We start from the raw sequence: 25,372 nt of genomic DNA, 5'->3' as shown, positions 1-25,372 counted from the left end.
CATGAAAAGACTCAAGAATAAGGATTAGGATTAGGACTAAGAATAACAATTCTCACAACTGTCTCTGAAATATCTTGGATTTTCTTGGATATATTTATTTTCTGAAGGAGCAACTCTAAATGTCACCGAAATTAAATAGATAAAATAATCAAGTAAAGAAATCTCAAAGTAATACAATACATATTATCAGCAAACAGGAACAATTAATACATTTGAATCTGATTTTAGTAATAATATATAAGTCTCTTATGTTCATAGATAAAATAGCCTGCAGTAAAGACGGGAGGGTTTTACACAAGACAAAAAGTAGCTGAAATGCTGCCCTTTAGGGCCGACAGAGCAGATGAGTCAACACAGGATCTGAGAGGTATGGAGTTTCCATGACTAAAAATACAGTGATCTGTTAGTTAATTGTCCTTTTTTCCCTCATAATGACTAAATACTGTAGAAAAGACTATCAGAAAGAAATGCACTGCAGTCAGCTTTGAGTACAATACAACACCATTCAACCAACCATCACATTCAGTGCAGTTACTTTTTCAATTAGAGTGTCATGATGCTTTGGTTTTGGCGGCAGCAATGGTTCTTTCATGAGAAAGAGAGAAAGAGAGAGAGAGAGAGAGAGAGAGAGAGAGAGAGAGAGAGAGAGACACTGAGTGGCAATGTGTGTACATAATAATCCCTTTTGATACTCGCTGGTCGCAGAAATTACTGTTTCATTTGCCACGATGGCCTTTTTGTTTCTTGTTACGTCCGGGCGTTCTGATTGGCTGTGTGGCACAGTTCTCAAGAGGTCTGGCCGAGGCCTGAACAGGAGGCTCCTCCTCTCGGTCAATACTGCTCTTAAAAGGCTCAGCAAGAGAAAACTTCAGAGGGCTAGAAAGAGAGAAATACTGTATAAAAATTCAAGCTGTATACTTCACCTTCAGTATAAAATATTGTTTGATGTGATGCCATAGAATCAAATTGTGAATTAAAGCTTTTCTGAATTCTGAATTAGAATAATACTAATTTATTCACTTACTACAAATTATTCAGTAACTACTTTAAACAATTAAATAATTAATATAATTTATTCACTAACTACTAAAATGACTGATTTCAGAAACGATTTATTCAGGAACTACTATTTGTTTAGTAACTACTATAATTTATTCATCAACTACTACCTATTAAGCAACTACCATAATGTCTCCAGTTATTATCTCCATTATTTATTTACTAACTACTATAATTTAGCCAGTAACTACTATTATTTATTCACCAACTACTATAATTTATTCACTAACCACTATAATTTAGCCAGTAACTACTATTATTTATAATAGTTTAACTACTATACATTATTCACTTTCCTCTATACTTTACTAAGTAAGTGTTGAAGCTTTCCAAAGCTTCTTCATTAAATGAAATAAGGAAGAATCGGATCAGCCTCACTGATAGTCTTTTCATTTTAATGCCACTGTACTACTACTATAATGCTACATATGATGGAATCTCACAGCTGGTTTCCTGACCACCCTGACTTCTGGGAATCAAAATCGACTCATTTTATTGGTCAAATATGAGGTCAAGGCAAATATCCTGGTAGGTTCTTACACTAAGACAAACTTTACAATACAGGAAAGAAAAACTACGTACATTGACTATCCATTCAATCAGGTACACCTACCACAGATTACTGCTTGTAGTCCATCTACTGCTGCACACCTAATCAGCACCCAAAGAGCCACTGCTGACCAGACGGTGTGTGTGTGGCACTGAATCAGACATAATGCTGTTGCAGGGTTTCCCGCAAACTGTCCAACCAAGAGTCAAGAGTGGCTCTGTGGTCAGAATGATGAGCTGCTAGAGGATGACTCACACAAATGGTGGGTAGAAAACATCTAAACAGAACCAAATTCACACAGGTAGGTCGCAGTGTGGTCCAATGGGGCTCAAATGTCATGAGAAATATATAGGCCATTTTTAAAAAATATATATTTTCCACTGATGGATATGGTAAAGGAGGGGCAGATAAATTGTGCAGCAGCAGTTGGGCTAGAGCCAGTAACTGTATATCTTCTGTAAAACATGTGGACAGGCCTAAAGGCTGCGTATCAAACCTGATAGGTGTGCGTGGACTGCTGTTGAGTCTGCGAACAGGACGCACTCGTGGCTCTACAGAAAACCCCTCTTTAAGACTCTCCAGCACTGAGGGGGCCACATAGGTGAAGCCCTATACAAACACATTCACACACACACACACACACACACACACACACACACACACACACACACACACACACAATGTTTTAGCTTAATTTAATGTTAAGCCGGTAGAATAAGCATGCAAGACAGAAACCTTTCAAGGCAGCCTATTTTGAATGGTGATCTTCTAATTGATGTGCATAATGTGTGCTGTAGCTTCTCAGTGTGGTGGCATCTCAGAAACCACTAACTTTGTAGGATGTGTATAGCCGCCGTAGGGAAAATATACAAAGAATGGACTTTTTGCATACTCAGTGTCTCCTAGCTGAATAACAGTGCTGCCCCACGGGCAAATGATTAACCACCCTCCGTCATTTATACACATACACATAACATACTCACAGCAAAAGCATGGTCAGCACTGCCACTCAGAGTGGTGTCATCAGGACTGTCCACTGGAGTCTGTCTGGTGAAGCGACTGTCAAACTGACTGACATCTTCATCTGATTGCTGCAGATATATGGAGGGAGGTGTGTGATCCAGTAGACTGTACCAATAATGGAAAAGCAAAGAGAGAAAATAGACTAAAACTATGAAGGGGTAGCAGTACCAGCGAAGGCCTGTAGGGCGGCTCCAAGCGCTTATTCAGCAGGTCGTCCCAGTTGATGAGCCGGAAGAAGGGATGCTTCTGCAAGAGGGAAAGGAAAACTGCCTGTAATCTGCTACATACATATGACTGCAGATCATATACACATATACACTGGGCATTTTTATATAGAGAGAGCGTATTATATGTAGAGAGTCTCTATAGAGATACTGTGTTTTTGAGGATCGATACAGTATTGTAAAAACTAAGTGTCTTGCTATCCCTTTCTGCTGTGACACTGAGAATTTCCCCACTGCGGGACTAATAAAGGATTATCTTATCTTATCTTATCTTAGGGATCATTTACCTGTATATCTGCACAGTCACCCTTACCAGAGCCCAGTCTTTGGGGAGAGTTCTTCTTTAAAAGCTGAGGAAAACAAATGTAAACAATGAGGGGATTATGAAAGAGAGCTGAGGATGAAATGACTACGTTTAGACTGAAAATGTCAACACTGTAACAAGTGATATAGACAAACCAAGAGCAAAAGTAAGGCACCTGGCAGTCTTACCTTTTTGATCAAGTCTCTAGCATCAGGTGTGAGGTACGGAGGAAGGCAGATTTTACACTTCAGGATTTTATCGATGGTCTTCTTCCTGTTTTCTGCCGTAAATGGAGGCTGAAGAAAAAAAATGGAAAAAGGAAGGTGGGTACATTTTCCTTTGTAGAGAAATTCACTCTTCGATTATTCTTCAATTAAAAAATTTGTCCAATTTTTATTGCGTTTTTATGTACAAATAGAGACCCAGACAGTAAACAAATCATGGCCCATGATCTGGCACATGTAACATCTAACAGGTCTAATACAGACCATCTCAACATCAGGAAGAGGGTTAGAGTTAGGTTTTGGGCTGAGGTTAAGGTTAGATTTAGGTTAGGGTTTTGGGTAAGACTGGGTTAGGTTTCATTTAATGGAGGTAACATATTAAGTCTACTTGATGTAACAGATCAACAGTAAATCTACTGAATATCGGTAAAGCATCAACAGAACATATTATGCTTCACCGCTGCTGATGTTGCTGATGTGTTACTGATACTATGTAAAAAGTGTTACTCGTCCTAAAAATATATGACAGATATGACAGGCATATTATAATAGTTTTACACATTTTCTGTGACCAAAAACACAGATTCCAAGTGTCCACATAATTCACAGAATTTATATGTGTGTATAACAATTAATGCAAGACAAATGTACGGCAAAAGAACAATAACTCTTGGGATTCTAAGGGCCACAGATGTCTTCATCTTCCAAGCAATTCTTAGTAGTAGAAATTACTTCAGATTATAAGTCTGTCTGTTTCTTACCGAGCCGGTCATCATGTCATACATTAGAGCTCCCAGACTCCACCAGTCCACTGATCTGTTGTGTCCTGAACGATTCAGAATCTCTGGAGCCCTGGAACAAAAGATGGATGCACTTGCAGTCACCTGCAGTTACATGTGGCATCACCTTTTAACTTGCAACTTGCTGCAAAAAAACACCATTAAATTGAGGATATATGAATATTAACCTCACAATCTGCAATAACCACACCTGAATTCCTATCATAAATCATTAGTTCCAAAGTAGATACTGAATAGTTCCTGAATAATTTAAAGTAGTAGAACTAATACTTAATAATTTAAGTTAATTTTAAGATAATCTTAAAAACAAACACTGAATATTAGGTTAGCAGATTAAAGGGTTAAACATCCAAACTGTGTTGCTCTCTAAAGCTTGTTCTTTAAAGCTGTAAAGCTGTTAATCCTGGTTGTATTCAAAACTTGGGCACAAATTAGAATAGGTTTATAACGCAGGCAGTAAATCTGGACTAGTGGACATCTAGTCTACTCTACTACTGCAGTCTGTTTGTATTTGCTGAACTGTATTAATAAATAATAAATATTGTTTAGTAATTGTGCAGTAATTATTCTTACAAACTGTAGATTGGACCCCAATTCTGTAATACTCTAAAAATAATGGTTCACTGCATAACAGATGCTTAACTTGTATTGAATTGACATTTAACAAAGGTATTAAAGTATTAAAAGTAAGGGCCATATTTACAAAATTGTCTTATGATTTTTACATGAATAAAACTGTAAAATTGTTATTCTTCAAAAAAAAAAAAAATCTTACAAAATTCAATTTCTAAGATCAATCAGAGAAAACCCATCAATATATTTTTACCCTTGAGATTGCCTTGCACTTTTCTTAAGGACAATTTATGCTTCTGCGTCAAATCTACGCATAGCATACGCAGAACCAGTGTTACTGAAATTTCTCCCTAAGAACAGCTGGTTAATGAGGCCAATTTTTATGAACTTTTTATTGATTATTCTTTGTAAGATTCTGTAAGATTCTTTTTTTTAGATAAGCCTAACTCTAATCCGTTGCTACTTTCACCAATAGGTCGTTAACAGCTAGAGCATCTGCAGGTAAGCAATTAGAGCGACCATCAAAACAAAGTGTGGGTCACACTTCTCTTATATATAAACACTGATTACATGGTTATAATGCATTACTACAACTACCGAAATGTACCAGACAAGCAGGACAGAGTGAGATCACAGCTGAAGGGTCAGCTCCACTTTAAAACCACTGGACTCAATCACCCCTAAAAACCCAATCTATTTCTAATTGTCCTCATTAAGTTGAACTGTTTTCCACTCAGGTGGGTTCAGCCTAGGTCACACAGCACTGGAACAGGCTAGGTTCTCATTACTGCTCCGCCGTGTTTCACACGGTAACACGACACGCTTCTAGTTACTCACATGTACTCGATGGTGCCGCAGAACGTGTGCGTGACGCTGCCATCGTGGATGGATTCTTTGCACAGGCCGAAGTCAGTCAGCTTAATGTGGCCTGAAGGAAGGGAAGATAGTGTGTCAGCTTTAAATAGAGCAGGCACATTGTGTATAACACTTGTGCTTATAAATATATCACTGAAGTTATGGTACTGACAGGGCTACGGTCAAACGGACTGGGTGTGAATGACCCAATATGCAGAACTGGATTTACAGCAGTAAGCGGTTCTCAGTAGGGATGGCCGTGGCTATTCCAACTAAAGGGTACTGGAACTACCACTACTAAGGTTCTGTGCTGGATCTGTCGGTGGATCTGTAATGTTATTAGATGGGTGCAGGGCTGGAGCACCATAATGCAGAAGTATGTTTAAGGATACAGTGAAACCACTACACTACATGTGCTACATCTTACAACTTCTACCATCTCTAAACATTTATGTTTTATAGATTTATGATTAATTTATATTTATTTCCAGTGTGAATGAATGCTTTACATTTATTTCTGATGTATACAAGTAACAATACTAGTACCTTAAACCAACAATAATACTTTTTGGACTGATAACAGGAGTGTAAAAAATATAAAAGTATTGCAATATTATTTTTTTTACAATACTGTATCGATCCTCAAAAACACAGTATTGACCTTTAATGAATGGAAAGATTGGTGGCAGACAGTGGTTAATTAGTGTTGTCTTTAAGCCCTGACCACTAGATAGCAGCAGATAGCAGTCTTCAGATTCTACTGGATCTGAACTTTTGACTGGATAAAAAGTAAACCTTTTTTACTCAGATTTTATTATTATAATGTTGTGGGGTTTTTTTATACTATGAATGTTTAACTAAAATAAATAATAATAATAATGCAATATATCGCCATATGCTAAATCATAACCCCTGTATTGTGATATGTAGCACATGGCCAGGTTCTTGCCAATACACAGGCTTAATGGGAAATTCCCATTCAAAATGTTGTAAAATCCAGGACTCTCTGCTGCAGCACACTAAATGTCTATATAGCATGCTGGTGCAGCATTCAGCTGTGTCACCGTACTGTATTAGCATGTATTAGTGATCCAGAACTGCAGAAAACATCAAAATATAAGCAACTGATGTTACTGATGTTATATCAAGTTAAGAGAAACGGTTACAGTGTATTTCTATGTAATATTTAGTATAATGGCTATTGAATTTAATACATTCAACACAAATAATTAATATATTCAATAACAACAACTTACAATGAGTTTAAAAAAATGAGCGACAGTCTAAGATGTGTGCAGGTCAGCTTATTTAATATAATCATCCCTTTGTTGGGCTATGTGAAAAGTATCCATTTAAAATTGTAGATGTTCAAACAGCAAAATGGTCAAGGTGCTAATTCCTAGTTTTCTAGTGTCCCTAGTTTTTGGCTTTTATTAGGGTGTTGGTGTTATCAGGGTTTGGCAGAATCATGCCTTAGACAATACAATGCCTGATGACTCTACACAGCATTAAGAAACCAGTTCTATTTTTTGGTATGTGGAAGCTTCCCTGGTTTAAAACATCTAATGCTCTTGTCTCAAAGAACTTTCAGTCATTTGCCTCAAACAAGATGTTCCAGCCAGCTTTAGCTGGTGTTTGAACAAACACTGGCATTGGCCAACAGCTTTATTTGCATGCCAATTTCAGTCTCAGTGACTCAGTCAGCCGAACTGGTTTGGGTAGGTGTAAATACAGGTTTTTACACTCACACACACACACACACACCTTCGTGATTGAGCATGATGTTCTCTGGCTTCAGGTCTCTGTAGATGATCCCGTTGGAGTGGAGGTGTCCCAATGCTAAGGTTATCTCAGCCAGATAAAAACTGCAAAGAAAGCACAACCACAAAGTCCAATAACGGCATCAGAGGCCATTAGTGACACATTCACGCAGTGCTGGCTGGGGGCATCCAGGAGATGCCTGGAACCAAGCTTTGTTCTTCAGACTAGCTCACAAGATCTTAACTACTTTCTTCACTATGGAAATTCTGCATCTGCTCTAATGTATCTCAGTATTGTTGCATTATTGTCTTAGGTGCCATTTCTTACCAGGCTGTGTCTTCCATGAAGATTCCCTCCTTCTCTAGTTGCATAAACAGCTCGCCACCTGTTTATTTGAATGGGTATCGAAAAACACTCTCACAACATCTGAGGGACAGGGTAAAGACAAGAAGGATCGCATAATATACCGCCACTAACACCATATTGCGTCACCACTATATGCTCACAAGTTTGTAGACAGCCCTTCTAATGAATGCATTCAGCTACTTTAAGTTGCAACCATTGCTGACACAGAGATGAAAATATACAGAGACACACAGCTTGTCTTGTGCCTGTAGAGAAGTACTGCCAAAGGAATAGGACTCTCTGGAACAGAGGAGCATGAACCATGCTAGGTGTGGGCTACAGGGGTATAAAGCCCCCCAGCATTGATCTGTGAAGCAGTGGAACTGCAGTGTTCTCTGGAATGATGGATGGTGGTGCTCCATCCAGTACTTCAAGGATAGTTTGGGGAGTTGGGGATGAGGTGAACTCACTAATGCTGTTGTTGCTAAATGCCATTAAATCCTTACAGCAATGCTAATCCACAATCTAATAGAAAACCTTTTTCCCTGAACAGCAGAGCCAGTTACTCCAAAAAAGCAGGACAAACTCTTTTTTAATACCTTTGATTTTGGTTATGAAGCAGGTGTCCCAAAACCTTTGTCCATATTGTGTATCTATCACAGTCTATCACAGTCTATCACATTGGAGTGTATTAGCCACAGCTTAAACCAGAGACGTAATTAGTGTTGTTTTGCAACACTAATTAAATGCCATTACATTATTAAGTACAGTTATATATGCAACTAATCAACTGTTACATTAATATTCTATTCACATACATTATTCACAGCCAGCTTTTATAATTTATCACCTGTATAATCAAGTGTGTCGGATCAGCAAAGACATGAAAGCATGTGCTCTGATCCACTGTTTACTTAACAGTGTACTGTTCTTTACTATACTTAGTGGATCACCAAACCCAGCTCTGATCACTCACCACTCAGACACTCCAGTATGAGGTAAAGTTTGCCACCTGTCTGGAAGGCATACCACAGGTCTACGATGAAGGGATGACGAACAGTTTCCAAAATCTCTCGCTCCGCACGAGTGTGCGCTGTGTCTTTCGCATTGCGTACTATTTTAGCCTAAAAATGAAACGAAATGTTAGTGTGTGTAGGCAACACAGGCAGACAATACGTGATCTTTGCCCTTATATCTCTCAGTAGGACTGGACTGAATGTAGAGGTGGGCGATATGATGATATTTTATTGAAATTTACTCGGCATGTCAAAATATTGCAATGAATATTGTGTATCATGATATTGTCTTTAAATGTCTCTCCTAATACACGCAAAGTCAGCCAGCACCTCTTTTCAAACTGCTGCCGATGTAGCCGACAAAATCAGAGGAATGCGCCGGGTCCCCAGCTCCACCACACCAGCTAACAAACACCTGTGGCAGCAAACGTTGCTTAAGAGTGATGCCAAATACTTACCCAGAGAGAGTATGGCCAATTGTGCTCTCTCTGCCTCAAGCTGCAGATGGCATAGCGACATGGCTCGGGATTCGTACTTAGACCACTGAGCCACTCAGAGCCCTGTGATATAATATTTTTTACCATATCGCCCGTCCCTAACTGACTGCTACACAGGATTGCAAATATTTAGTCAATAAGATTATCTAGTCACTGATGATGCTGATTAGAAGTGATAAATATGACAATGGCATATTGTGGAGATCAGCAGTACTTAAAAAAAAAAAAACACTGACCGACTGCATGTAGTCATTCTGACAGACTGCAGTACACAACAGAAAGTGTAGGGGGAGACATAGTTTATTTATTGTTTTTATAAATATGAAACTTTGTCATACAGATAATGGCCGAATTAATAAAATAACCTAATATAGTAGTTTATAGATTAACCAAAACATTTAACTGTTATCAGAATGGAAAAACCTACCTTTTTCAGAACCTTCATGGCAAATATTTTACCCATCTGACTTCCTTGCACTTTCCGAACCTGGAAGACCTGAACAACAGAAGGGATTTATTTTACAGTGTACAGCAAGTCCTGAAATATGTCTAAGCTACCTGGCAAATACTGATTTTAAGAGACTAAACCTCAGAAAGTCCCTAAAATAGGTTAATATTACTAAAAAGTTAATATTATTAGATAATCTGTGTTACTATTGGTCAATACTGGTTCATGTTATCAACTAACCGTAATATTGGTCAGATTCTCGTGTTTGGACACATAATGCACACTATAATAAACAATCCTCCTCATTTATAACCTCAGATAAGGCAAACAGTTTTTTTTGCTGTATTACAAACAATAATCATACAAACACACACCTTGCCATAGCCTCCTTTGCCCAACACTGTGAGTAACTCAAAGCAGTCTGGTCCCACTCTCTCGCTGTCTCTGTTCACACTCTCACTAGTGAGCTCCACCTCCTCAGTCTCTAAACTGGTAAACAGACATTTCAGAAGTAGTCACATTTCTGTTCATCTCTTGTTATGTATATATTTACATATATTCAGATAATTTAGTCTGAATTTTACAATAAATACAGTGATATGCAAAAGTTTGGGCACCACTGGTCAAACTTCATGTTTTTGTTGATATTTTAGTGTAAAAAAAAGTTATTTAATGTACAATTATGGCTAATTTGCTGTACATAACATATTGAATAAAGGGCAGCATAAAATGTGGCTTGTAAAAAGAGTCTGACATATTTTTTTTCAAAGGAATTATTCAGGCAAATGTTATATATACGTTTATTTGCTCAACTTATTTTCACTTTAATAGGGGCGTCCAAACACTTTCATTTGATTGTACACCAAGACTGGAAAAAAATACAACAGACAGGAATACATACGGCTCAGTTTCTGCCACTGTAAAGTCACAAACTTCATCCTATAAAGAAAGAAAAACTGTAGATAAAACTTAAATGACAAAAAAAGAAAAAAATGGCTTATTGTTAAATTATACTTTTGGTAAGAGTCAATAATAGAGTTATTTGCCGACATTGGTGGCTTCCAATGGCCTTTTTTCACTGAGGAGAATCAGCAGTGTGGCAGTATTATGTTCTAATATCTCATGCTCTAATATCATATCTACACCTAGTCATATAATACTATAACTACTACTACACAATTGACAATGGTCAAAAGTCCCAGGATAACTGTACTACAGTAGGGACAGTACTAAATTACACTGTTCAGCTCGGTGTAAATAAAATCTTGCATCAAAAAAGTCACAAGACAACATTTAAAAAAAATGTTTTCATATATATTATGTGTGTTTGTTTATGTGCAATTAAATGTCTCGCTTCTGCAACGCTGCGATTTCCTGTGGGATCAATAAAGTACTTAAATTCTATTGTGGTTTCGTACAATGGACAAGATTAGCCAGTCATATAATGATATTACAAAAGCCCAATGCAACAAAATTAAACTAATGAGTAAAGTCTGCTTATCTCAGGATTGTGGTTTCGTGCAGTGGACAGGATTAACCAGTCATATATTGATATTACAACAACACAATTTAACAATATTAGACTAACCAGAGAAGTCTGCTTATCCCCAGATTTCAGTTCAGTACAGTGGACAGGATTACAGTGCAGCAGGGTAGGAAACCTAACTGATATTAAAAGGCCTTTTCCATGCAAATAAAGCCATTTTGCTTACTATACCGACCAACACTTACATTTAACATGTCACTTAATCTCAAACAGCACAACTTTTACAAATAAAGCTGTGTATATTTTTTATATCACAGGCAAAAAAAAAAAAAGTAATAATAAGTGGTGAACATTCTTAAGGTGAGTAATTTACAGCAGTTTCCTTTAGTGTGAATGCAACCTCCATTGCAACATACTGGTTTCCTGACATGTCAAATTGCTAGAAGCTGCCGTTAAGATATGTTAGATGTGTGTTTTAAGGGCCAAAAATGTTATTCATGGAACTGGCAAGAAGGCTCTTAAATATTTGAGTCACATTTTCTCTCCATCCACACTCCTCTCTCACCTCCGCATCGCTTACGTCCTCCGACTCTAGGTCAATGTCAAACACCCCCGCCATCCTACGGACACAGACAGGTGTTAAGAAAAGCAAAAATATTTTAGGTAACACACCTATCTGTGATTATCGACAACATGGAATTTTGACACTGACACATCCACCACAACACTAGAAGCTCAGAACTAGGAGATGCTGTAAAATCTTTGTAACTAGGTGGTTTTAGAGTAACCTGAAGTTATTAAAAGCTAAATAATATACTATAACTGTTTACTAACAATATTGTTTTAGTTATCCACCTCAATATTTGATCACCACAGGTGGAATATGAGATATTCTGGATGCTTATTCTGGATATTTATTAATATTTTGTAACTATTCTGAACTCATTTGAAAGCTTCTTAGTAACGATGTTAAATGTCTGAAGTTGCAGAGAACACATTTTATATGAAGAACCACTTTATATATGAATTTCAAGCAATTTGTAGGTTAAGAAGATTATTGTTGCTGGATCTCCATTTTCTTATGTTTTTTACTTATTATAATAAGTCAAATAGGTGAAATCTTGTAAATCAGTTGTTCTTAATACTGACTGCATTTACATGCACTTATTAATCCAATAGCTGCAGGGCTCAGAGTGGCTTAGCGATCTAATGTGCTGCCACTATGGCCAGGGGCCGCAAGTGCATATCCCAAACCATGACCCTTTATTAATGAGGATGCTTTGTCATCAGTGCCAGAGTCTGAGAGAGCACAGTTGCTTTCTCCAGGTGGGTAGATAGCAGTCACTCCCCTCACTACTCTTAAAGCTCAAAGCTGGTGACTCTGTGCTTTCCTATGAGCGGAGTATGCTGTTTACATCAGCAGTCTGATACCTGCAGAAATCCGGATTTATCTGGATTGGATTACTGTGTGCATGTAAACGCATAACACATTGTGTCAGATTAAAGGACCAATAGAAATGCCCTAAAATGACCCCCAAAAATCTTGACGCCCATTAAAAGTTAAGAAGGTTTTTTCCTTATTGTGCAAAATTGTCAAGAAGAAGGTTTAGAAGGTTTGTTAGAAGGTTTATTACGTGACAGCTACAATGCATGATGATATTTGAAGTGAATTAAGCTCCATTAGAAGCAACGCTAAGTATCAAGAGACAGGAAACAGCAGTTTTTACACTTCCATTCAGCGGTGGCCCCCTATGAATGGGCTGACGCCATGTTTGCTCTTTAAACAAGCTGTCCAGATCACCCAGTTGCATTATCTAAGGTCACAACCTTAACTTAGCGACCGAGTCGATCAGCTGCCAATTGGCTGAGAGACTAGACAAGAGAAAGTGTTGCGAAAAAGTTGCATTTACACAATTCCTCTCCCTTACTCCAGATGTAGGCAACCTAGACATGTTTGCTGTCTGATATTTGCTTGTTTAGTTCTTTACTGCATCTACGAGGCTACTGTAGGACACTCATCACCAGAAACCACATAAGCATACAGATACAGAGATACAGTCATGCAGCTCACATGACAATGATTACTGAAACCCAGACGTCCAGTACTTATTCGGCCTTGTAGCTCCAGTGCAAAACCAAAGAAGCAAGGAAACTTGTTTTGGCTGATCAACTACATTTGGGGTAAACACCAGAGACTGACCGCTTACAGGCAGCAGACTGAGGTGACCGCAAACTTATCGAAGCCCTGGTAGAACTGGTTTTCAATGTCAAATCTATCTGCACGCTTAAACCAGTTTTGCTATATTTGATGTATTCTAAAAAGACACCCTGCCCATTTTAACAATGATATGCAGTTTTATGCAAAAGTTTGGAGACCCCAGTTCAACACATTTAAATATTACATTTTAGAGCATATCACATTTTTATGTGCTGAATTTTACATAATCCACATTAAAACACAACATATTTAAATACTTTTATATTATACCATAGTCGTCACACATGGCATGCCTGGTTTTATTTATTTTCTAAATGATCATTTCAGTATCCTGCGATGGACTAGTGTATTACTCAGTAACTACAAGGACTTCTGTACAAACTGGTGTGGCTATTGTTTGCTAATATAAATTTGTGATTATACTTTTGGCCCGCCGGTGGTCCACAGACTTTTTAGGGGGTACAAATGCACAGTGGTGTGTTCTCTGTAGAAGATTAGACAACTTATCTGCCATTAAAAAATTAACATAACTTGTGCATACATGCATTTTTTTTTTTTTAGTTTATATTTAAAGCTCAAGGCAGCCCAATCATAACTGAAGTCATCATTCACAACTTTGTTGGCCTAATTGTCCACTCTTGGAACCTTTTGGGCTTGTTTCTCTAAAAAGATTTTTTTTCTATAAAATGAAATCAAGCAAACAAGCCCAAACACAACAACTGCTGAGATTAACAGTGTAAGCCATTGTCCTGACTTCTGGACCTGTATTATTGGTTGCAGGGACTCTGGGACTCTTGGGTTATGGTTCATGGAAAGGGTCATTAAAATAGCGGTAGACCTGCAGTGTAATAATGCTGGACCACCATTGTGAGGCTTTTCCAGGAGAAACACTGAGTCATATGTTTAGAGTACAATGTGCTGTGTTCATGACAAAGCGCACTGATCAGGGTATTGTCATGAAAGCCACCAGTTGGTATTGTATGCTAAAGCGAAGGGTCAAACCGTTCAGGAGAGAACATCTGGCCTATGTGCAGTTTCACTAACTAGTTCAAGCTTGGAGACAAAATCAAAATGAAGATGCTCATTTATCCAAATAGAATAAACTATTCGCTATTGATTATATTAGTCTATATATAACCATGAAAACTTAAAGAACAAGTTAAATAGGTTCTATTGCCCAAATGTGAACTTTACAGAAGAAAAAAAAAACTGAAAGAAAAATGAACTCCCAACGTTTTGCAATGTTCTTTCTGTAATGTACTGAAGAACACACCTTTGGACCTGGACATCCATGAAGTTTGAGGGGTTAATGTAATCATTTTCCATATCTGTGTCAACTAAATGAGCTTTTAAAGGGATTAACTTCTAATGGTGGGGTTCTTGACAAAGCTAGTACTTTAGTACGGCTGTATGTAGAGGCGGCAATTCCTATATATCAATTTTTACATTCAACCACTCAAGATAAAATGTTTAGGGTGTAAATAAGGTCATTTTGAGTCGTTTGCAACATTCTTCATTCTAGAGAAACTTGCTGAAACAGAACTGTTTACAGCGGTGGTGAATGGAACTAGGCATCCACAAAGCTTACTACACCTCAAATGGTAATAAAGACTATACCTGGTGTCCAGGACTGTTGAGAACATTAGGTTTAAAACTTAATTTTAAGCTGTTCATGCCAGAGAAGTACATTCAGGGTGTTAGGTTTCTCAGTGTTTTACTAGCCCTGTCACAACAACTAACTTTTTATGCAACAGATTTAATGATAATATAATAGCATTACACCCTATTATAACAATGCAATTACACCATTTTAAAGAGCACTGAATGTTTAATTATTAAGAATATTCAGACATTGGAATTGAAATATATATATATATATATATATATATATATATATATAAGATCCATCCACATGCCTGTATGGTAATTTCTCTGATTAAATGGTCTTGAAATAGAAGTAAAATCGCTTAATAACAAAATAAAAACAACTATCACACCAAAACCTCTCCAAATTGTAGAAAAAAAACCTTCTTAACTTTTAGTAGAATTCATGTATAGAGTATAGAGATGTATAGAGACTTCAGAAAGTGATTCTAAAGCATTTCTATTGGTCCGTTCATAATGAAATTCAGGCACAATGTAAAGAACAACTGACAGATTCATATTATGTAAAAAAGTGAAAATGTCTAAACGAAGATGCAGGCGAAGGTTTTTGCTGGACAGTGACCATATTTAACATCAGACAACATTACAGAAATGACTCCATAAAGCACCAATATGCCTCCTCTACTCTTAAAAGCCAAAGGACCCTCTTGCAATGTTGCTGTTGTTGTTGTTTTTAAAATATACCATTTTTTTAAGAGCAATGAATTTCTAAATATTAAGCGTATTGTAGCGATTGGACTACAACTAAATAAATATCCTACCTAATTTAAACCTAAATAAAACAATAAAACATATTAAACAAAGTAGAGAAACCAGCTCATTCACATCAACTGTCTCTCTTCACTAAGGAAACACAATGGGCAATACTGAGGTCAGCAAAACATTACTGACATCATGTCCAAATGTAGTACGATAATTATTGTGAGAGGCCTCTGTTGTACTATTATTAACATTACATATAATTTTCAGAAGACTTGTGGGTTTACTGGTCATTTTGTACAGTGAATAAACTGTGTATAGTGATGTTGTAGACAATGTGACCCCTGGCTCCTGTTACCACCACTGTAAAGAAAGCATTCTGTAAGCACTTCACACCAAACCCCTCTAAATGACTCAATGTTGGATTATATAGACCTTTTTAAGAAAGTGGAATTTCCCTCGTCCCATTGGAGTGTCTATTCATTTTAGACATAGAGAGCCAAAGTAAGCGTAACTCTGATCATCTAACCCAGACTCTTTAACAGCAGAACAGCTGGAATCATGAGCTGCAGGTTGGGAACCACTGTTCCAGCAGCCATACCCAACTATTGGGCCTATTGAATGAGATAGCCACCTCCCTGTACCACTGCCCATCCCAAATGTGCTCCATTATCTAGCAAGTGCATGAAGAGAGATAACAGCCAGGCTAAAGGAGATGGAAGAACCTCTTCAATAACATGATGGTATTGAAATGGTCATGATGGACCGGTCTACTGCATGTTACAGCCTGTTATAACACCTGAAGTATGCCGAGCTTCGGGCAGCCAGCACGTCTATAGACATGGGATTTTACTCATAGCTTGTGCTTTAGTGCCTCTTTAGGGCGTGAAGGAACCGAGCTAAACTAAACGAACTCGTGGAAACGTGTGAAAAGTCTCACACTTGCTGCGATTGGAGGGCTGGCGGCCTAGCGGCCTGGCGGCCTGGCTGCCTTTTCATGTACATCAGCAGGACTCAAGGCCAGTTTTTCCAGATGGTCCAAGATGGTCATCCATAAAACAGCTGGTTATACTGGTAGACCAGCTTAGGTCCTGACCTGACCTCATTTGAGTTGGACAGCTCAGTCAGTCAGTACCACCCAATGTACATTCCCATACTAACCATAATAACTACTGGTGGAGTAGCTAGCCTGGTCAAGCCATGGTTATGGTCATGCCAGACATGCTTGTCAACCACCTGGTCAAACTGGTGGACTTGGCCAGGCTGCTGGTAGACCACAGCAGAAGCATACCCCTTGCTGGTGAAGAGCTCCACAGCTGACCAGTGTGGGCTTTAATGTGGCGAGCCAACGTCAGACAGCAGACCCTGCTTTGCTCATAGGTCTAATGTCAACGAGGTGAGATGGTGAGAGCCAGGTTATGGAGTAAATGGAGTAAATAAAGCTCGTCAAGCTGCATTTAGACAGATCTGACCAGCGGAGGACGTGTCTTCTTCATTCCTGCTGCTCCTTCTTCATTTATTTATTTATTTATTTACCTGCTCGGACCTTCATCCGCGTCCCAAACTCACTCCTGATCCCTCCACACACGCCGTACCCGACCGGCCCTCCTGATGAACGCAGCTACGGTCCTGGTGTGAGTAAAGGTCCGGTGCTGTAGGTGAGAGAGGGAGCGGTTCCTCATCGAGCTGCTCTCCTGCTGGGACCCCGCTGCTGGTGCGTGCTTACACTCCGCGCTGACGTCAGAAGGTGGCGACGAGATCGGACCGCGAGAAAAACAGAAGCGGCCGGATTGTTTATGTTGTAAATTATTTTATATTATTTTATTTTTTAAATATTACTGCATTAAATATATTTTTACCGGATAAAACCCTACTATAAATGTGTTGTTTTTATTAAAATAAATAAATAAACAATTTAAAATAAATATTTTATCATGTGTTTATATTAGCTGTTATGGTATTTTAGGTGGTTTCTGAGGTGTTGCTAAGTGCACCCTTTTGCACCCTATTTATTTCTATGGCAAGAAATATTGTGCCTGAATTGTCAATTTTTAATATGAATATTTTAAATCTTAATAATAAAAGAAAAACAATAATAAAAAATGAGAAAAACAGAAGCGGCAGGATTGTTTATGTTGTAAATTATAAATTAATATAAAAAATATATATTACTGCATTAAATATATTTTTACCGTATAAAACTCTACTATATATATATTTTTTTATTTTTTAAGTAAATAAATAAGCCATTTGAAATAAATATTTTATCATGTGTTTATATTAGCTGTTATGGTATTTTAGGTGGTTTCTGAGGTGTTGCTAAGTGCACCCTTTTGCACCCTATTTATTTCTATGGCAAAAAATATTGTGCCTGCGTTGCAAAATCAGTCAGAACAATGTCAAATCTTAATAATTAATCATTGAAATCTTAAAACAACAACAACAACAATAATAATAATAATAATAATAATAATAATAATAATAATAATAATAATAATAATAATAATGCAACTGCTGTAATTATCTGTAGTGCCTAATGGGTCTTAAAAATTAACTGTGATATCAGAAACATGATCTAGTAAATAATGTTCTGTTAAATAGGACGAAATGTTTAATAACTGTATAATTATCAGTAATAATCTGAACAGCGAAAAATAAATCATTACGATTGTGTTTAAAACTAGTTCTGCACATTACAAGATCTTGATCACAACGCTGCCCTCATTCAGTATTGACTCTTATTTTAATGATCCAAATGATTATAAGTCAGGCCAGGCGCTTCCCTCAAAAACGGACTACAAAAGTCTGTCGCTCTGTTACGTCACCGCATTGCATTTACACGAAGCGGCCTCACAGCGTCATGGGTTTTGTAGTTCGTTTAATCGTCTTTTCTTTTTCTTTTTTTTTTTTTTTTTTTTGCTAAACAAAATCTCAATCTATTGTTTTTCATTCGTAGCTGCAGTGATTATATTATGGCAAGTGATCTGTTACACAAAAATAACAGCTTTAAATGACGTTATCAAACAATTCGCGATTAATTTATTTTAATGCGGCCAGCAGGTGGAGTAGTTCTGCACCTCTCCGTTTCTGTTTAATGGAAAGGGGGAAAAAATGATCTGAGAATTAATAGACAGCTAGATAGATAGCCAGATTGATAGATAATTTATTGATCCCGAAGGAAATTTAGCATCCAATAGCAGTTACACAATACAACACAGTAATACAATCCAATAATAACAACAATAAATAGAATAAAAGTAAATATATATATATATATATATATATATTGGCAACCTAATGGAAGGGACGAAAAGCAGTGCAGTAATAAAACATATAAATAAAAAAATGTGTAAGAGAAGCCAGCAGATGAAATACAATATTGAATAAACATGTGCTTATATTGGTATTTAAGTAAAGCTTCAGTAGTGTCCAGGATTGCAGATATACAGGATGTAAAGGCGCTTGAAAAATCAAGAACATGACTCTCACAGCGCTGCCCCCCTTGTCCAGATGAGAGTGGGTCTGATGGAGAAAGTACAGCATAGTATCCTCCACCGTTCTCTCTGTAGGTGAACTGCAAGAAGTCCATTGCATGTTGAACCTGGGGTCCAAGGTGGTTCTGTGCATAGTAATAATATTGTCAAATGCATAGTAATCAGAATCATTTCAATTCTATCTGTTAAGTCTTGGGAACAATAGCGCTACTTCAGGTCCTGGTGTCGTAAAACGTAGTGCCAAATTTCCAGTGCAGTCTAATAAGGATCTCCTGATCTGATCCAGTGTATCCAGGCATATTTTACTGGCTCCCAATCCAGTTCCGTGCTCAGAATGCCATCCGGTGTCCTCATGGCCCTATTAATGGACATTATTACCCAGCCGGCTGCAGCAGCAGTGCAGACGTTCTCAGAAGGTAAATAAAGGAGTTGAGGTTCTGCAGTGTGGAGCTATTTTACAGTAGAACCTGAAAACAGACCATAATATCTGACCCTTTATAAAACTCTCACTGAAACGCTCTGTTTTACCAGCGGGAGAACTGGAGAACCGCTCACTCGCCTTTCTCTGTTCTTATACCAGCACTGAAGAACCCATTCAGAACCGAGTGGAGGCTAACGCTAATGCTAACACACACTCTCTATAAAAACCCCAATCACACACAGCACATTCACCCACTATAGAAACCCCAATCACCCACACAGCACAGTCACACACTATAAACCAGCTATTACACACCAGTAGACCCACAACAACCACAGATATCAGTTCAGAGTGTGTACCACTACACACACACACACACACACACACACACACACACAGGTCATGATTAGACTGCAGTGTTGTAAATGTGCTGGGAGCTGATTGGCAAGGGAGGAGAGTGTAATCCAGAGGACTGGATTATTAGATATTAAACACTATAAAACATCATTTTAAGAAAAATCTCGACTAAACTAAATCAGTCAGTCCAGAAATATCTGATTATAGAAACTGATACTAAAGTAAGATTGATGTGCAGCTTCTCTGAGTAAGACGAGATGTCTGAAATCGTTCACTAGCTACCTTGTGAATTCTGTTCCCTATAATAGTGCACTACACAGGAATTTAGGGATAGTGGGGATAGTGAATAGGTCACAGTATCAGACACAGCTTGAGTTCTTGTAATGTGGCTCTTGTGAGTCTGGCAGTGCTGGAAACCAGCCAATCAGAGTAGAGCTCATAATTTATTTTCTTCACCAGTCCACCATAAAATTTAATTCTTCAGGTAAAATAACAGGGTGGTAAATAAGCTTGTAAATCGTCCGCATCTGAGCATATTTAAACCTGCACTGTGGAGAGTACTCTGATGGGCTGTATCACCACCTGGTACGGGAACTGCACCGTTCAAGAGAGGAAAGCTCTATAGAGGGTGGTGTGCACAGCTCAGGGGTTCAGCTGCCAAACCTTCTGGATTTATACACCAGCTGCTGTCTGAGGAAGTCAAGGAGGATTATCGAGGACTCCACCCACCCAAGCCACTCCCTGTTCTCACAGCTGCCCAGCTGTGGCCGAAGGTACAGAAGCTTGAAGACCAGAGCCAGTCGTTTCAGAAACAGCTTCTATCCTCAAGCAATCAGGCTTCTGAATGAACAATAGCTTGTGGACTGTGGACCTCATCTGTATCATCACTGTATCTCCTCCCCATACAAACACACTCTGCACCCTGCACTTACTACTGGAAACCCTATGCACAGTCACACTGCACCCACAAAGACTTTCCTCCACCCACACTACACCTAAATTCATAACCATCCACAGTCTTTTGTAAATAATGTAAACATTCAGATTGTATCAAATCTGTACATTTAACTGCTTTCACCAGTGCAGTATTGTATGTATAAGGTGAGTGTGTATAATGTGTATAATGTGTGTATATGTGTAGTGTAAGTTAATGTGTAAATATTAGTATTTTTATTTTGTAAATTTGTATTATTTTTGTACTACTGTGAGTTTTTCACTCACCTGTACACCTGTGTAATGTGACATGACAATAAAAGTGCATCATATGGCTCCATAATAATTTTTATATCAAATCATCTTAAAGTTATAAATCTTATAGTCAAGATTTAATGTAGTGGGAAATATTTTCTTGCTCCCACTACTGTCATTTTTTGACAATTTTGACCAGTTTGGTTCATCGAATAAGACAAGATATGAATATTCACCATTGATTTTGGACACAGATGGAATTTGGCCTCCGCCTTTAACCCATCAGTGAGCACACATACTCAGAGCAGTGGGCAGCCATTGCTGAAGAGCTGTGCTTAAGGGCCCAACAGTAACAACCCTCAATCCTGTCATCAATCGCCCACAGCTCTAACCGCTGAGCCACCTCTTCCGCTAAATCAGATGTGGCCAGTACGGCCCAGTAAATGTAGTTGACTCAAAATTCATCTACATTTACTTCTCTTTTTTGAGAGACAGAGTGTGAGGAAAAACCCTGACCACTCAGCATTATTAGGGACATTTTATAAACTCCCAAGTCATGGTTCAACCCGTTTCTGGTCCATAGGAAAACAGAGGAAATGACACCACTCATCTTCTTCATGTTATGATGGAGAAACAAACAAGTGTTTTTTTCCGATTCGGATCGCTGAAAAAAACCCTGGTGATTTTCGAACAGAACTTCCTGCCTCACAAACCCAACGTTTATTGTTCAAAAAGCTTTTTTTCTCGAAATTGCCAACGCCTTTCTGTAGGTTAACCTACGATAAGGCCGACGAAGGCTTTCTTGTAAACCCCGTAGGCTGTTTTCAGGATGTACTGCACAGAAACGAGGCGGAACACCCGCCTCATCCTTTCTGAGTCACTTTCAGCAGTTCACTTATGAGAATATTTTATGAATATATTTCTAACATTACTTTCTAATGGTCTCAGACATATAGAATCTTAGCAAGTGGTCATCTTGCTCCTATTGTCTGGATATTTCTCTTTGCGGAGAGTCGACCCCCCCCCCTTTTGTTTGTATGATTATTTACTCAACCAAGTTTGGTGACTGTCAATCTCCCCTTGCACAGGTACCCTCGCCGCCATCCCCCCTCTTTCGCCAACCAAATCTCCTCCTCCTAATCCCCGTAGTGTACTTAAACCCTGACAGTCTAAGCATTATTTGGACTGGACTAGACTAGACTACACCCCGACGCTAAAGATCCAGCCTCCTGACTCCTGAAACTGGCTCCTGCATGCCGAATTTCTAACCGTGACCCGGCTGGCCTACTGAAACCTTCTTGGTGAGTAAACGCCACGCCTCGAACCTGAGAGAAATTCTGGTTTCTTAAGACAGAGGAGTCAGTAACAGTTAGCCTCTCTGAAATGAGAGTCACTGATAAAACCAGCTCTGTTTCTGAGGGAAGTTCATTTTGTTACTGTTAAAATGTAACATTTGTAACTGGGATCCTCTCCGAATGGGGAGAAGTCTGTTACTGCTGAATAGTGTCATTGTTCTTCTGTAGTTTTCCTGGGGAGGACTGAAATACCTCAGTGGACTGATTCTGATGTTGAAAAGGTAATCAATGACACAGTGAAGAAACATATTAATGAGCAAAAGATAATTCAGTACTTTTCATCCAAAAGTTTTTTTCTCTGCTGATAGAGAATGAACTACTGCTGAGTGTGAGGCAGCTGTAGATTATGGCCTCTAGCATGAGCGAAGTGTGTCTTTTTGTAATTAAGCAATACTGGGAATGCAAGTTGAGGTCTATGGACGATAAGTTAAAAGAAGCTGAGGGAAAGATCTTAGAGCTAACCAGCAAATGTAGACAGGCATAAAACAGCTACCGTGAATGCCAAGAGACAGGCTCACACATATTGAGCTCACCATACCTTCAGTTTGGCTTAAAGCGAGAAAGCCTGTAACACTAGCATCACACTACCTGGCCACACTTGGGTAATAGAATGGTTTTCACACTTGTGGAGGGATGCTAAGTTCATAAAACTTACAAAATTAGTTTTACAAATCTGTGGTACTTGCTGAAAGTGACCATACAGTTATTTCAGGTCAATGGGTCTTGGTGAGGTCTTGGAGACTCCTATGAGGAGAGCTTTGGAGATTATTTATTTACTATTTATCGGGGCATTAGAGAGGTGTGATTCAGCTACGTTGTCCATTAATAAAGGAACCTGTAAGATGTACACTGCCTGGACAAAAAAAGGTAAGAGGTAAAAGCCTCCCATTGGATAATTACTTTATGGGTGATTATGTTTCAGCTGGCAACCAGTTATTTAACCCTAACTGATGCAGTGAGAAGCTTCTCATTTGTTAAGCAACCGTGTCGAAAGACACATCCTGTGGTCATGGAAAAGAAACTACTAAAATTGGGTTAAGAACTATTCAGCCCATTATTAAAAAGTGGAAGGACAGTGGGGAAACATCTTCGAGGAAGGAATCTTGAATGATCGTCATCGGCAATCACAAACCACAAATCAAATAGTAGAAAAACAACAGTAGAACATTTAATCGTAGGCGTAAGAGCATTTCCACATGCACAATGCGAAGGGGACTCAAGGGACTGGGACTAAATAATAATATTTACATTTACATTTAAGGCATTTAGCAGACGCTCTTCTCCAGAGCGACTTACAAAAGTGCTTTACTATTTACCCAAGAAAAACCTCAGCAAGTTTGAATAGACTCAAAATTTAAAGATACCTCTAAGTTTAGACACTACTAAACACAAGTCAATAAGGAGACCATAGGACTCTGCTATTCACCCAAGTATTCTCACCCAAGAAGAGGAGGGTCTTCAGTCTGGGTTTGAAGACAGTGAGCATCGTCATCAAGTACGGAGGGGCTGGTCAGTTCCTGGCTTTGTAGACCAGCGTCAGGATTTTGAATCTGATGCAGGCAGCAACTACAGGAAGCCAGTGAATAGACCGCAGCAGTGGAGTGACATGGCTGAATTTAGAAACATTGGAGACGACCCGTGCCGCTGCATATTAGAGTGTTATATTGGAGTGTATGGCTTTGTTTTTTTGGCCAGGCAGTGTAGTAATGAACAACCACTACAAGCTTTCATTCTTGGCTGTGCATGAAACCAATTACGAAACTGCCCCCAAAACTGGCCTTTCACAGAACAGGCCTCAAAGATGATGTGAGACAGGAGAAACAAAAGCTTGTTGTGTGATTTCCTTTTTTTTTTTTTTTTTTTTAAAAAAGACATGTGACCAAGCAAGGATTACTCATTGTTTCCTTATTTCTTACTTTCTGGCGGCTTTTCCCATGTATATATATTTTTTTCAATGTATTATTGATTATTGGTAAATGGAAATACCAATAATAGAGTCACACACAGAAAACAAGCCTGGGGTTCTGTGATGTGGTTTTACTTCCGTTAAGCCATACACCATATAAGCTGCACGCCTCACACAGTAAACGCCTGCTGTACTCATTTCAGGAGAAAACAATGTGTCTGTCTGCATTTTTGTCCTACACTGGTGAGTTACACTCATTTCATTGCTCTTTAAGTCAAATAAAAAGACAAGTAAACCAGTGCGACCATATGGAGTTTTTACATGGGCAAATATGCTCTTAAAAATTAAGGTTCCTGATTAGTTAGAAAAACAAAAAAACGCTATAGTAAGTATGAAGAACCATCCATTTTAAGACTGTAGGAGAAACCTTTAGTTGTTGTGAAGCCTTTTACCTCACTATGTGGACAATCTTTAAGCTCGAGATGGGTCTTCACACTCACACATCTCACTTACAGAAGCAGTTCTCTAAGGAGCCATGTTTTTAAAAGAGTGTGAAGAACATTTTGAAGGTTTAAGAACCATCATATGATACGATACCAATTTAATGTTTTTTCTAGGGCTTGTACATTATATTAACATTTTATTATCCTTATAAAAGTATAATTTCACATAACTCTTTTTAAAAATGTGTGTATGTGCTCCCAGCGGACCACATACACACACACTTAACCACATACACACACACTTAACTACACACACATGTTCATGTTCAGGGAATACTATGTGCAATATCCCACCCCCATGTGCAATTAAGAGTCTTTTACTGTAAATAATATTGTTTATTGCTTTTTTAAATTCTTATCTATATTGTGTGTATATAGTGTAAATTATTTATTTATCTAAA

General features: G+C 38.3%; 1 protein-coding gene across 1 annotated transcript; it reads right to left on the bottom strand.

Annotated features, from left to right (window-relative positions):
- Window positions 1-70: 70 nt before the first annotated feature.
- LOC140547142 (ribosomal protein S6 kinase beta-2-like) lies at window positions 71-17,479 on the bottom strand. The gene is made up of 16 exons (XM_072670719.1): window positions 17,284-17,479; window positions 11,731-11,785; window positions 10,581-10,618; window positions 10,054-10,168; window positions 9,659-9,727; window positions 8,695-8,842; window positions 7,701-7,758; window positions 7,377-7,477; window positions 5,595-5,685; window positions 4,146-4,236; window positions 3,349-3,456; window positions 3,144-3,206; window positions 2,801-2,878; window positions 2,593-2,700; window positions 2,106-2,218; window positions 71-876 (listed from the first exon to the last, which is right to left on the bottom strand). The coding sequence occupies exons 2-16, from the start codon at window positions 11,782-11,784 to the stop codon at window positions 717-719; spliced, it is 1,395 nt and encodes a 464-aa protein (XP_072526820.1). The 5' UTR covers window position 11,785; window positions 17,284-17,479; the 3' UTR covers window positions 71-716.
- Window positions 17,480-25,372: the final 7,893 nt, after the last annotated feature.

The sequence above is a fragment of the Salminus brasiliensis genome, chromosome 24 (assembly GCF_030463535.1).
Source record: "Salminus brasiliensis chromosome 24, fSalBra1.hap2, whole genome shotgun sequence".
Classification (NCBI taxonomy): Eukaryota; Metazoa; Chordata; class Actinopteri; order Characiformes; family Bryconidae; genus Salminus; species Salminus brasiliensis.
This window is presented reverse-complemented; position numbering and strand designations above follow the sequence as displayed.